The 14,568-nt window shown below is 39.6% G+C and overlaps 1 protein-coding gene across 1 annotated transcript; it reads right to left on the reverse strand.

Annotated features, from left to right (window-relative positions):
- Positions 1–9,313: 9,313 nt before the first annotated feature.
- On the reverse strand, positions 9,314–14,327 carry TIMM21 (translocase of inner mitochondrial membrane 21). Its single transcript, XM_052704212.1, has 6 exons — positions 13,876–14,327; positions 12,847–12,909; positions 12,651–12,748; positions 11,347–11,420; positions 10,083–10,188; positions 9,314–9,989 (listed from the first exon to the last, which is right to left on the reverse strand). The coding sequence occupies exons 1-6, from the start codon at positions 14,135–14,137 to the stop codon at positions 9,897–9,899; spliced, it is 696 nt and encodes a 231-aa protein (XP_052560172.1). The 5' UTR covers positions 14,138–14,327; the 3' UTR covers positions 9,314–9,896.
- Between the last annotated feature and the right edge of the window lie 241 nt (positions 14,328–14,568).

Below are 14,568 nucleotides of genomic sequence, written 5' to 3' on the forward strand. Positions count from 1 at the left end.
ATAGCAGTGCAAAGCTGTCATTCTTTGAAGCCTAGGAAGGTGGTGCTAAACTACAAATGATGGTAAAAGCTGAGGGAGTGTACACTATGGATAGAGAGACTTACTGATGTTGATTATGGTTCCCTGAAATCTGGAGAGATTGCAGAGGGATTGCAGGATCAACCTCAGAATTCAGATCTGCTCTCAACTTTGTGGCTTTTTTTTTCATGACCTTTAAGACTATTATAAAATCCCTTTAAGAAGCTTAATGTGTATGGAAATGGGATCATGTAAAACTTTAAAATATGGGCTAAAATATTTTTTTGAAAACAAGTGTTCCCATTTCCTTCCTCCAGCTTTTAAGCAAATATTAAGTGAGAGCCAGGTGTGATGTGGCTGGACCTGCTATTTGCAGTGAATAGATTATTGGTTATTGCTTGTGAACTACAGATGGGCAGATTATTACTTTATTGTTCCCACATACTTGCTCATGCTTACATTACTCACTGCCCTCATGCTTGTGTTTGAGGATAGCTCCCCTGCTGTTTGCTGCAAGGTGCCATTCAATTCAAGTGCACAGACTGCAGGGAGCACCTGTGTAATCCTGGTGCCAAACAAGCTGTAGATTAAAGTCTTGAGCTGCATGTTCAAGACATGCACCTACAAATTTCTGTTTGCAAATGCTTCATAATATCCACTGAATTTAGATAAGGGAACAAAATTTCCCACAGTCTACCATTTAAAGCACTTGTGTTGAAGGATAATATGCTCACATTCAAGTAGATCCTGTTTCCAGCTGAATGTTTGTAAGGAGCTCCTGCTCACCAATTCCATGCTGTCCCTGAGTGGAGGTGAGAAGCCGGGTTACTGGAAGAAAAGTTTCTGAGCTGTTATACACTATAGAGGGGCAAAGAGGAAACCCTGTGGTTTCATGTGATGGTTAGACCTAACACAATCCAGTACCACATTTTGAAAATCACAGTGTTATCATTTGCAGCAGATGGCAATTCCATAACTTTTAATTGTAATTATTTGTGCAGCTCATTATATTCTGGAATGATGTGTGTGCTCCTACTCATGGTTTGCAATGCTAAGCCTCTTCTCATCAGTAGAAAGCTGCACCCAGCCCAGAGAATGTATCTGTATATGCATAAAGAAATCCCTACTTCCCTGGAGCAATGGGTTTAGTTTTGTTATGCATAAAACTCTTTGGATTGTTCTGTGTTTTAATCTGAGTTTAAAAGTTTCTGCTGCTTGTCACAGTCTTTTCCAGTTCCAAAGAGGATGTCATTAAAACTGGAGATTAACTGCTGTGCAGGGACACAGTATATCCGGGATAAAACAAGACACTTGAGCCTTTCATCATCAGAACTAACACTATCTGTTTTCTGTGAAATTTCTGTGAAATGTAATCATGCATTTAGTCATGTATGATAGAAGAAAATAAGTTGATACCACCATGGTTTTTTTTTTTTTACCATGTCAGGACACATATTACTTCATTATTCATTACTTATCACTTTAATAGCCAGAAGCAATGATATTTTCTTTCTGGAAAAATGCTCTTGAGTATTTAACTTGAAATGTGTCTAATAAGGATGCTGAAGAGTTTCTGAAAACTGGTCCCTCTGGGCTTCTGAGGAGGCTGTTTTGTCTCAAAGGCCTTGTATACCTGTTCAGGCTTCATGGAGCCTGAATTCATTAACTGACTCTTGCTGAACTCATTTGGGGCAGGTGATTATTGTAGTATTGTAGCAAAGAGAAAGACAAAATTACTAATTTCAGGCCCACAGAATTGATGACTCGCAGAATTTAGCTTAGAATCAGTGTTTCCTGAATCCCAGCCCTGTGCTCATTACTGATTTTTTGGGGCGCAGGAAATATCTGTGTCATTACTGACAAGTCCTTGTTTCTACTGAGTAAGTTATTTCAGTGTGAAGTGCAGTTCTCATGTAAGTCTATATACTGTAACACTGATTTATAGACAGTTCCTAAAATGTGTGCCCTTTCTTGTCTTTAAAATCCCAGTGAGAGCTGCAAAGAGTGTGACCTGAGGAACCTGAACAGCACACAGAGATCTGAAGGAGCAGCCTGCAGCCGGCCTCCAGCAAACTAACTCTTATTCACAGAAAATAAATGAATGACCCTTGAGTTAGAGACAGGAAAGCTTCACCAAGGCTCCAAATCTGAATAACGCATGGGTTTCAGAAGCCATCTGTGCGGGAACTTTGCGTCACAGCCTGAAATACTGATTCATTGCCTGAGGCAAGGACTGAGTCAGCCCTGGGAGCACAGGTGAAGGCAATTCAGCTGTGTAACCAGAATAGGTGGAGACTGGCTGCAGCTCACCTAGACCCCATTTAGGGACTGACTGCCACTGGGGAAGGATCTCTGTCTAGAGATCTCTCCTTTTGTAGTTTTCTACTGTGAGCCTAGGATGTGGGTGAGCGTTTTGTTTTTGATTCTCTTTCCGCCATGATAATCTTTCTAACTATAAACTGTAAAATACCATCCTAACCATACTAGTCTTCTAACTGTACTTTTGTTAATTGTACACCATCAGATACCTGCCATTTTGAAGGTGGTGACTTTCATGGATGATATGCTAATAGGTATAGCAGCCAAGCAATTTATAGCTCATCATGGTGATCTCAGCATGGGTATGTGTGCTGGTTTCTCCTGAAATCTACTCGCGGTGCAGCGGTGGAACTGTAAGATTGGGAATACAGTGGAGGTATTTAATGCTCACACAGGAAGATTGCTCACTGATTATAGCGCTGCCAGACAGCATTCAAAGATGTACTCTGCAGAATACCTATTTGTTTTATTGACATTGTGGTGACTTCATTTTTAAGAGTACTAGCTTTTCTTTGGGAACTGGGAACTCAGTAGACGCAACGTCATTCCTTTATGAAAATTCACAATGTCACATTCATATGGGTGGCAAGGCATGATGGCTAGCCTGTATGTAAACTAGGCTGACTTCTTGTAACCTGGTTTAGAACTGGTACTTTCCAGATAGGAGGAAAAAACAAACAAACAAACAAAAAAACAACAAAACAACCTGAAACACAAACTTAAATACTTTTCATGCTGGCATTCCATCCTGCAGGCTGGCAACTGCAGCAGTATTTTTCCAGTCTTTATTATAATTCAGGATGGAGTGAGGGATTGTCTGTGAGAAACTGCAGTCATCATTTACTTAATGCAGGAGAAAATATTAGCATTGACTGGCTCTGGTCTTATGAATCAAATAATGGTAGTGTTTATTTGACTTCTTTTTAATTCTCCTTCAAGCATTTGCCACTGAGGCTCATCTGGAGCTTTTCTAGATGTCAGTGGTTTGAGATTTGGATGCGATGCTAGATATAAGAATTCAGAGTACCTTTTAAATGAATCAACATGATGGAAGAATTGGAGAAAGTCACAAGAGAAAAGTTTCCAGTTTGTAAACCTTGAAAATGGAAATTCTATTTCTTCTTCAGTTTTTGTTTTGCTAAGTAAAATATAGGTAAAAGAGAGAAACATAGACGTGGAAGTTAGGCATAATATTGTGAAGAAAAAGAGCAATATATGGAATATATATAAAAACTGGCAGGACTCTTGAAGTGTTTAAATAGAACTTCTGTGAAAAGAAGTTGGAAGAATACGAAAAATTACCAGAGTACAACATTTTTCATGGATGTTTTCAAGGAAAAATAGTTGTGGCTTATTGGCATTTATGCTCAAGAGGTTCATGGAGGGCTATGTTCTGGTGCAAGTCCTGAGATGCCTCAGGTGTTTTTCTCTGCCACTTTCATCATTTTCAGTGTAACACAGCTGAATAGTAACTTTGTGGATGCACAACTTGCTAAACATCAGGATAAAGAGTGAGTGGCATTCTGACAATCTGTGATTCTTCCCTGGGTTATTATTATTATTATTAGGTGTAGTGAAATGGACAGCCTTAGACAGCATATGAAAGAGCAATTCTCTTCCAGCTCCCATATGCCTGTTGTAATACTAATGAAGCAAATCAGATATCGAGGAATATAGCCTTGTATTGAGTATGTGTGTAAAACAGCCATAATAAGACATTGTTTCTTTATTATGTTTTTAGAGGGAAAATGAACTAGGATTGAAATTGCAAAACAATCCTGTTACTATATAAAGTGAAATTGCACTCGGATAAATGAAGGTTAATAGAGTTTATTATGGTGAGTAATACAAGAAGGCAATTCATGCTAGAGAACCTAATTATGATTCAGATAAAGAAGAATTGTAATTAAATGGAGCTGGATGAACATGATAACTCTGCAAAGGTTTCCCTGAGCAGTACCAGGAGGTTTTAAGATGTGGTGGCAGAGGCGTATGTGCTTTGGAGCAGGAGGAGGCATCAAACTGGTCAGATGTTACTGAACTACTGCTGAGAAGGGATAGATAATGATCTGCACTTCCACGTGCATGGCTGACCTGCAGCAACACCATCTTGAGCAGTGTGCAGCAGCCAGGTCTCCAAGGTGTTTAAATTTCAGCCAGTTATTTGTGTGTGCAGCTGGAAAGTAATTTTGGGTTATGTCTTGAGCTTACAGAAGTGAAAAAAGCCCTCATTTGGTAGGGCAGAGCTGCTGTGCAAGGTGCATTAGTACATTATTTCCAGCACTGATGCACAACATCTTTCTATGCCAACTAAAATTCTGGTTTCCTTTGTATGAACTTATTTTTACTGAAGCCTAATTTAGCAGTGGCCAGTCATTTTTTCTTAAAGTTGTAACAAAATTAATTTCCTAGAAGTGTATTTCTTTTTGTCCCAATCCAGCACGTACACAAATGTGAACCCTAGACCCAGAGACCATGCAGATAATAGTGTAACTTTACTCTTACCATGGAGAGTGTTGGTTGCCCACATATATACACAAAGATGAGAGATGAAATGTTAAGACCAAGCCATACACCTGCTTCAAATAAATTTTGCATAGTATGACATACAATTTCTGGAAAAGAACACCATATAACTTGTGAGTGACATTTCCATTTCCTAAAGTAGAAAAAGGTTTTGAGCATATCTATTTTTACTTACTCTGCAACAATCAAAACTTAATGACGTTTTCACAGAAATCAAATATATTGTTTTGGCTCTGACTTCCTGGCAGTGATTTTTTTTTTTTCCACAATAACATGACAATTTTGCATCAGAAAATGACTGGCATACATTATAATTTTGTGCTTCCCTAGAGAAGAAGAGGAAGGAGCTTTAAAAAAGAAACACTGAAATATTTATTACTTGTGTAGGTGCAACTCATCATGTCTGGAATAAAAAGACTGAACCTCCCAGTCAACATTCTCCATTTAGACAAGTCAGGAAATAACTAGTTCTTGAAGACTTCTATTTTATCAAGAAGCTAACTAATTTTTGCAGCTAAACTTAATTATAAATTTTTAATTACCTTAATACCCTTGAAATCTTATGGAGCTTAAATAATCTCTCAGTGGTGACATGTAGCTAGTTGGAAGGAAATTATCTTAAGCTATAAAATTCCTTTTCCTTCACTGAAGAGATTTTACTGTAAAAAGGGTTCTCAAAAGCATTTCTTCAATGAGATTGGAAACTTTTTTTATCTACATGTTTGTCCTTTGAGTTTAGAATGACAATCTATCTACAGCCTATGTAAAGATGGATTTCTTCTGTTATTTCTTTTATATTGCCTTAATTTTCTCAGACCTTTCACAAGCAGAAGCGATTTTCTCTAGGTGTGCCTTGTCACTACAGAAATAAGTGTGTCTGCATTTCTGCACTGTTATCTGCATTGTTTAAATGTGACAGTGCAGAGCAAAGTATGTTTTGCAAACTTGGGTGGTACCACTTGCGACACAGTTTGTTCTGGGACACAACCAACTTCACTGATTACAAATATGCAAACGCCAGAGGCTCATTACAGATAAGGTCTTCCTCTCTTTTTCTCTCCTAGAGAGATGATTCTGAGGATGGCATCCAGGAGGAAATATGGCAGGTATAGGTTCACAACTGCTATTAAAGGTCTGTGAATAACTATCAGACTTAAGCACAGTAGGGTGTGAAATGCAACCTTAACTCCAGTTGCATGTGACTGAAGGTACCTTGAGAGGGCTGTCTTTGAAGAAAAACACTACCCTGCTTCTCTAGTGTTCTGCTATTTACAAAGCAGAATAATAAACAAAGATGCTTTATGTATTCCTCCTCTGCGGTTTCTTTCTGTCCTGTGAGAGGTGTTTTGCTAGTTACTAAATATATGGAGGGTGCCAGTATGGCTGTGTATCCTGCAGCTTGAGTAAATGTGCTCAGCCACCTGCTTTCCTGTAACTTCACAGGAGAAGGATGAGTTGTGAAAAATGATAACAGTTCCCTATAAATACAGGAGGAAAAAAAACAAAAACATTTTCTTAGTGGTATTGGGGACATCCTAAACAAAAATTGGCTTGAAAGTAATGACCTGACTTGATTCTCCAGTTTCTTGAAATGCAGTGCATGAAGTAAAGGTTTGCACACTGCATTTAAATGAAGGTCAGCTGCATAGTAAATCTCTACCTCCACCTGTGTCTTTTGAACAATACTTGTCTCATCTTTTGACATTCTTTTTAATGTTCTGTCTCCATTTCTCTCATATGGGTTTGGAGTGGTTGCCAAAGTGCCGAATGGCAGCATTATCTTGACTTTGCAAAGAATTTTTCTGAAATCTGTAACTGTAGCATTTATTCCCAGCCAGGAAGCACAATATTGGTATTTGACACAAATGCTGAAGGATGACAAGTGAATGAAGTCCTTCATAAACAACTTTCTTCTGTTCTGATGTCTCACAGTGACCAGACAAACAGGGGTCTCATTCTCAGACAGTTCTTTCACATAACCCTTGAACTATCTATATTTTTGTGTAGGTTAGGAATTCATTGCTATTCAAAAAAAACTATACAGAAATCTGTTTGCAAATAAGCTTGGAGTGCATTTTCCCTGGCTGCAGTTAAATGTGGACATTAGTCCCAATGGCTCATCTTTGCTGCTTTACCTAATCCTGGTATTTCACGTACCTCCACTGTTGGAAAAACATTGTAATGTCAGATCAGCATCTTTTCTTTCCCAGAAAGCTTCTAGTCCTGACAGTTTATTTATTCAGTGCAAACAAAGCTCTAAAACAAAAGTAAACCTAACAGCTGGCCTATTCTTAGTGTTTTTAATCTTAATATCTTTCTTTTGAGGCAGGCCTGATTTTTTTTTTTTTTTTTTTTCCCCCTCATGGACTGGATTTAACACATTGTTTTTACCATAGCATTTACTCTAAAAATTTTTTTATATTTCCTCAGAAATGTAGGAAGAAATTGTTGTGAAGAAAGCAAGCTATAGTCAGATTAATGAGAGAGCAAAACTGGAACACGGGTACACGACAATCTAGCTTGCCAATTCCATTGTTGACAAGGAAATTTACAGTGGCTTTCAGACAGCTTGAGAAGGAAGAAACTCATAGGAGTGGGCAAAAATATCATTTTCTAGTCCAATCTGTGTGTTTTTTGACAGTCTTGTTTCATAAAAAGTGAAGAATTATTACATTTTTTATTGAGGTATAATAGAGGCTTATGGTTACTGAGCTTAGTATTGGATTATAAAATTACACAGCTTTCAGTATTTCTGCTATGTTCCAACTTGCTGTCTTGCACCACTGACAAAGCTCCTGCACAGGTAGTTTTCAGTAACTGCTGTATATTGCATACACATGCTTATAGAAACTGGATGTAAACATTGCAGTCAGCACTGCAGCAGCTTGCAATGCAGCAATTTTATTCTTTTTCTGTAAATCAAGTTGGTTTGAAAAGTTTTGGTAGAGTGCAATGCTGAGAATTGGGTAGAATAAGAAACACCAGGTGGGTTTATTAACTATTGCTTTCATGAAAATAATATGAGAGTTGCTTTCATTATTTAGATACCTTTCCAAATTGACATTAATGTTGCCTGTGACTGTAGGTAAGAATAAAGTTTGTTAGAGCTACTTCTTAAAAGGTATCACAATGATTTCTCCTTGTTACAGTTGGGAGAGCCGTGCTGACTTCAATAGCCTTTGACTAAAGTGAGTGAGTAAAGTAGTGAACTTGTTAGTCTTGATAAGTATCCATTAATAGATAAAAGAAATCAGAAATTTATTACTCTGCCAAAACTGACAGATACAGAATCACTTTGGCCTATCTCAACTAATGCTTTAAGTTTTGTAAAAACCCCTTTGGCTGGAATGATGGAAGTCAGTTATATTCTATACAATGTAGCAATTCCAAAATACCTCACACTTTACTGCAGACTGACATTGGTAGCTGCTTTGCTATATGTGCTATCCTGCTTTACTCATCTCAGTTTTGCTTAATAAAAAACAAAACTATCCAGATATAAAGCATTATGTGTTTGGACTGTGCAGACAAGTTTACTGGGAGTCTGATGAACAGGAGGCGGTAAAGCATTACATACAACATTTGTGGTATTGCATAAGGAAATGTATGAAGTTTAGAGCACCCCAAACCTACCATTAAAAGAACCAGTTATAAGGGCTGATAACTAAACATCAGCATATTTACTGACAAATAACTGGTGAACTGAAAAGCTCAGAGCATGTTAAAAACAGGAATTGGTGTTCAAAAGTGATTGCTGTAGGAAGCTAAGGCTTCGATGTTTTTGAATGGCTTTTGGATGGTGCTGCATGATGGACAAGTGGGTCTGGTCATTACTCTATGAAAAGAGGCTGAGGGAGCTGGGCTTGTTCAGCCTGGAGAAGGCTGTGGCATGAAGTCATTGCAGCCTTCCAGTACTAAAGGGAGCCTACAAACAAGAGTGGAGTCAACTCTTTGCAAGGCTAAATAATGGCAGGACAAAGGGAAATGGTTTTAAGTTGAGGGAGGGAAGATTTAGGATGGATATCAGGGGGAAGTTCTTTACTGTGATAGTAGTGAGGTGCTGGAACAGGCTGCCTGGAGAGGTTGTGGATGCTCTGTCCCTGGAGGTGTTCAAGGCCAGATTGGATGGGGCCCTGGGCAGCCTGGTCTAGTATTGGATATGGAGGTGGAGGTAGGGGAGTTGGAGCCTGATGATCCTTGAGATCCCTTCCAACTCAAGCCATTCTATGATTAATACAGAAGATTATGCTTGGTAACTGCCATGTGGCATTAATGAAGAAACACAAGTGATAAATTTAGTCATGATCTGTGTTCTTGATTTGGGATAAAACTACATGGGTCAAATTCCTGGAAGATGTAAATTAGTGATGTTAATGGAAAAACTGTTGGCAGTGCTGATCAGCTACATCACTGCCATTATTACATAGTGAAACAGAGTGGCAGACCTTGATAGGAGCAGATAGTACAGATGCTGTTTATTTAGAAGATACCAACTCTGAAGTCTTTGTTCAGTCATTTGCCATGGCTGTAGGTCTCCGCAATTCATATTATTAGATGCATTTGAGCTAGATCTCCTTTGAATCACTAACACGCATTCTTATTTTAACTAGTTACCTATAAAGGTATCTAGAATGAAAACAGTGAGTTTCTCTACACTTAAAATATAACTTTCTTTATTGTAGAGCTAGTAGAAAATCCAAGCGAAGGAAGATAAAATCCCCACCTAGCCCTCAGTTATTGGGTGTAGAAACACTGTCCAGCATTAAACAGTTTATTAAGAGACATTTTCCTATGTCATAAGTATTTCGCTAAGAAATGGCTGCACTGTTTTTCATTGGTTTATCCTCAAATGCTGGGTCTGTTACGAACTTTAATGGAGGCCCTGAGAGGTTACTTCCTGTTACAAAACCCCAAGCTGCATAGATAGAAAGCCCCAAAGGTATAATCGAGAACACTAAACAATTCATGTGTAGACTGGCTACACCAGTATCATTAAATACTTCACAAGATGAGGCAGCAACTTTGATCGTTGGCTATCTGTTGTCTTCTATGACAATGGTTCTTCTAGGATAGGAATCAACATCCACAAATATGTAACGGACATCAAATCTTCCTCTCTCGGGATTCTGTAATGAGGAAAAAATTGCAAGCAGTTTTTTTTCTTTGATGGTTTAAATCTAAGATTAGCCTTGTCAGCTGTATCAAGCAATTACACATACCTCTTTGACTTCTACATGGACTGTTCCCTGCTTTCCTGGTTCAGAGCCCTCAATATAGAACTTCAAGCGCATATGTTTCAGTCCATCCTTCACGTATTCAATGTGACTAAAAATAGCAAAACAACTTAAAAAAAAAAAGCACAACCCAGCCAGCAAGGATAAGTATTCAAACTTGAAATTTAATCTTCCTATTTAGAGGAGCTGCTTCATTACTTTGTGAGAAAGTGCATTCTAATACAGCCCTTATGCCATCATGGGTTCTTTCTTGACTTGTCTTCCCAAGCTTTACTGTGGGCAATAAAGTGTAGTGGAAAGTGAGAAGAGAAAACTACTTAGCAGTTGATGGTTAACAGATGAAGTTCTTAAATGTTTTCACTGTAGTGCTCCCCTCAAAATTTTACAGCAATAAAACAGCTGAAGTTTCTCAAATTTCTTTGGATTTGTTCTAAAGAACCCTCTGATTCAGAATCTGACATTTAGGAAACAAACACTCAGATCACCAAGACTATCAGGGTTGGGGTTTGTGGTTTTTTTTTTTTTTTTTTGGCACTTTCAGTTTTCCAAGCATGTCATGAATGCCTTGTCAACTTCGGGTTTGTTTAAACTGCACCAAGATAGTTTCCTATGTTTCCATTTTTTGGCAAGAAAAAAATGTTTTATATAAGTTGTTAAATACACAGCAAAGATCTCGACTCAAGTGTCAGAAAGTAATACAAATAGTGGTTGCTTAGTGTTGCATGTCAGTTCAGGACAATGGTTTCTACAGTGACTACAGCCTCTGCACAGCAAGATACAGTTTAAAGCTAGGCTGCGTAAGTTAGATTCCTAAAAGTCTCTCCTGTGCAGAAATGTTATCTCATAAGAAGGAAAGCTCCACTTTTTCAAAGAACAACTATTTGAGGACTTCAGCCTATGGACTTCAATCTTGCCTCTGCTCCCCAGACACGTCTGTGCCTCTACACTGCACTCTTCAGTTCGTCTTGTTGTTTTGTTTTTTTTTTATTTTATAGGGAGCTGCTCCATGTTTACCACACTGACCACTGCTTATTCTGAGGAACAAGAATTGGTATTTCATATTCTATGTGCACTGTGTTTAGGGGTGTGTGCCACACAAGACATATAGCAAAAAAAAAAACAAACCCAAAGTAAAATCAAAGAACAAACACACAGTTCAGTAGCCTAGCTGTAGCTTTCTATGAAGTGATCCAGAATGTCTTTTGTGTGCAAAAGCTTTAATCTGTATGGAGCAAACACCAAATGGCACCTGACAAACTGTCGTCTTCCTCTTCGTGTTGCCTCTCCATAACCTTTAATGGGTTCACCAAAAACACCAATTACCTACAAGACAAAAGAGGTCTGCGTTGTCAGAAGCTATCACATTCAGATGGATACTCTAGCATCAGCTCACATCCCTTCTATGAATACATCTTCTCTCAACAAAATGCCCCTTGGGAGCCTGATGAATGCAAGGGTTTATGAAAGAAAACAGTGCAGTGTAAATTATTTCAATGATTTCTTTACAATTGCTTATAAAATGTCTACAATAAATCCTAGCAATACATCCCACTTGTATCATCTATTGACATTAAGACATTTCATTCTCTTTTTTACTGTGTATTTTATACTTTCCTGACATTTTGTGTGAAAAGGAGAAAAAAGCATGAAATATTTGCTCATGTCTCTTCCAAGAGAATATTTTACTGTTTTAATCTTAAATGCAAATGAGATCCCCTTCATCTGATTTAAAAACCACTACTGCTTAAGAAATGCAAGCTTTATTTTTTTTTTCCAGATCTATAAACCCAGACCAAGTTTTTCTAGCTTTAAATGTAATGTTGATTAGAAAGGAAGGGCAGTTTTATAAGCACTGGAGAGAAGTTTAATTCTGCAAACTTGTTCTACAGTGGTATTTTTATTTTTCCCAGTAACAGCTTGTCACTTCAACTTTAGGTTAATCCCCAATAGCCTATGTGGCAACTTCTTTGAAAGCTATTCTGTCTTGTTTTGAGGCATATTTTAGAATCTAGTTTTGGACTGTTCTATTTTTTTTCATATCTACATATCTTGTGTAATTGATGCCTATTCCCTTTCTCCTTTCCTCTTAACCACAGCAACTTTAGCATTGTTTCAAATGAAGAGTTTAAATTTGTGGTTACTAATGCAGTGCTTCATACAACAGAATCCTACTGAAGTGTCACAGTAGAATAATCATGTTGAGGGAAAAAGTCATTAATCCAAATCTATAAATTGTAAGTGGAACCAGGTGCCTCTCTGATCAGCAAATCTGTGAATACCCTCTGTAAGTACATGCTCTGATGTGGCAAACACTGCAATTGCATCTGTTGTTGTGCTGTTGTACACTCCCTTGACTTCTGGCAGGTTTAATTCATTCAGGCTCGGTGCTTGTATTAACTTCAGTTAGTGCAGGTCTGCATTTAGAGCTGACCCAACTCTGGCAGATCTTGTTGGCATTTACTAAGCACCAAGGCAATGTTCCTGCAGGTTTGCTTGTAAGATTCCTGGTGCAAATTTGTGATTTGGAGAGAGGCAATGAGTTCTAAAACCCACCTCAGGATGAGATCTGCATTTCTCTAAGGCATTTCCGTAGATCTTACTTGGACTGGAAGAAGAGAATAGCTCTTTAAAAATCACATAGAACAAACCACCTGTAACAGAATCAAATACAAATGGAGTAAGAACTAATCTAACTAGATGGAATTTATGAAAAGTATTTTCTGATAAGGAATAAAATTTTTAAAATAACCTGTAACACCAATTCCAACAAGCACCACAATCAAGTAGGTAAAGTCTCTTCCAGCTTCTTTCACTGAAACAGACACAAAACAACATGAGAGTCAGCAGGATGGAAAGTAGAAGTGTGAATACTTTTATTACATAAAGACCCTTCTGTTAGTCTACAGTTCGAACAACAACACAATGGTAGAAATAAACATTCCAACCATGGCTTCCATCATGCCTCAGCACTAAAAGGTTCTCCGGGACATATTTATATCTCTAGATTCAACTTCTTTTTTTTCCTGAATAATAAAAAGGAGAGTGTTAGACCAAAGTGTATATTTCAATTATTGAGATCATCACCTGCAACTTACAATGCAATTTGATCTAATGTACAAGAGTTAGTATATATTGAAGAAAAAAGTCACGAGATGTCAGTTCTTTAAAAACTGAGGAGGAGACTGCTGATTTGACAAAGTGTGCCTTTTAGCAAAGTGCAAATTACCAAGGGAACATTAGGAAACATTTTTCTTGCAATGTTCCTATCGGTTGAGGATATTTTCTGCAATTATTTTTCTAATTTAGAATTTCAGAGGCTGCATAGTAACAACTTCCTGTTGAAATGAACGCAAAGAACCACAATGACAGCCGCCTATAAAGACATAAAGGTCAGACAGAGCATGCTGCCAATTTACTGGAAGTCAACTTGGTTTAACAGGACCAAAATGGACTGCATGCGAGGGCTTTTTCTGGTTAAGAAGGGATCTGAGAAGTTACTAAAGCGATCCTTTGCATAGATGTGACATAAGCAGTAAAATCAGCCAGCTGTTTTGGAGAAGTCGCAACATTCCTGTTCTGCTTGTGCAATGTGTACACTGAAAAGTATGGCAGTGTGAAAGAAAGACCTGCTGCTGTTTTTAAAGTTGCGGTTTAAACAGTTTCCCAAGTGCGGGGTGCATACTGGGGCTCTAAAACTTCAACCGCAGCAGGGATGTCCTCCGTGTCAGGCTCTTTAAACACACTGGCGCGGCACTCCTCCAGCGATCACAGGCCTTACCTCGCTCAACAGTGGACAGAAGGGTTTCTTCTTTCTGATCTGTCCGCACCGACACGTGCTTGCCGTCCCCGCCGGGTTTCCCGGCTCTCAGCCCCCCCGCCCGCGTGCAGATGGCAGCTCCCGGACGGAGCCCAGCGGGGCTCACAGCCCGCTGCCCGCCGCCCGGCTGCGGCCGCCACCTGACGCATGACCCCGCCAGCAGCCACCGCCCCAGCGGGGCCCGCAGCCGCCCGCAGCCCCGCACCAGGGAGGCGGGGAACATGCTGAGCCCGGATGCTCCGCGGCTGTTGCCTCCGCACCCCTTCTCCTGGGGCTCTGCTCCCCGTCGGGACGCACACACAGAGGCGGGGGAGGGAAGCGCTCCCGCCTCTCAGGAGCTCCCACTGCCCTTCGTTCGCCACCAGCTGCACCCCGCCATCATTGTTGCGGAAATCTCTCGGAGTGTGTCTTCACGGCCCCTGGGAGCTGTAGTTCAACTAACCTCCCTCCTACGCACGCCACAGGAGACGGCTGCCGGGAAGGAACTACAGCGCCCGCCATGCTCAGCGCCCTGCCCGCCCAGGGGCGGAGCCCGCCGCCCCGCCGCCGTGGTCTGCAGTGTGTTGGCAGCGTGCTGCTTGTGTGCCCGGCCTCCGGCGCTCTCTCTTTTCCCTGTTAGCGCCCTCGAGACAGGGAGCAGAGAATCTTGCTTTT

The sequence above is a fragment of the Tympanuchus pallidicinctus genome, unplaced genomic scaffold, assembly GCF_026119805.1.
Source record: "Tympanuchus pallidicinctus isolate F22 unplaced genomic scaffold, pur_lepc_1.0 scaffold5, whole genome shotgun sequence".
Classification (NCBI taxonomy): Eukaryota; Metazoa; Chordata; class Aves; order Galliformes; family Phasianidae; genus Tympanuchus; species Tympanuchus pallidicinctus.

Coding starts and splice junctions, on each gene's coding strand:
- TIMM21 (XM_052704212.1), bottom strand. CDS start 14,137: ATGTTCCCCGCCTCCCTGGTGCGGGGCTGCGGGCGGCTGCGGGCCCCG. Junction 11,421..12,650: donor AATGCAGATCTCATCCTGAG/GTGGGTTTTAGA, acceptor TTTGTCTTGTAG/GTAATTGGTGTTTTTGGTGA. Junction 9,990..10,082: donor TCCATGTAGAAGTCAAAGAG/GTATGTGTAATT, acceptor TCCTCATTACAG/AATCCCGAGAGAGGAAGATT.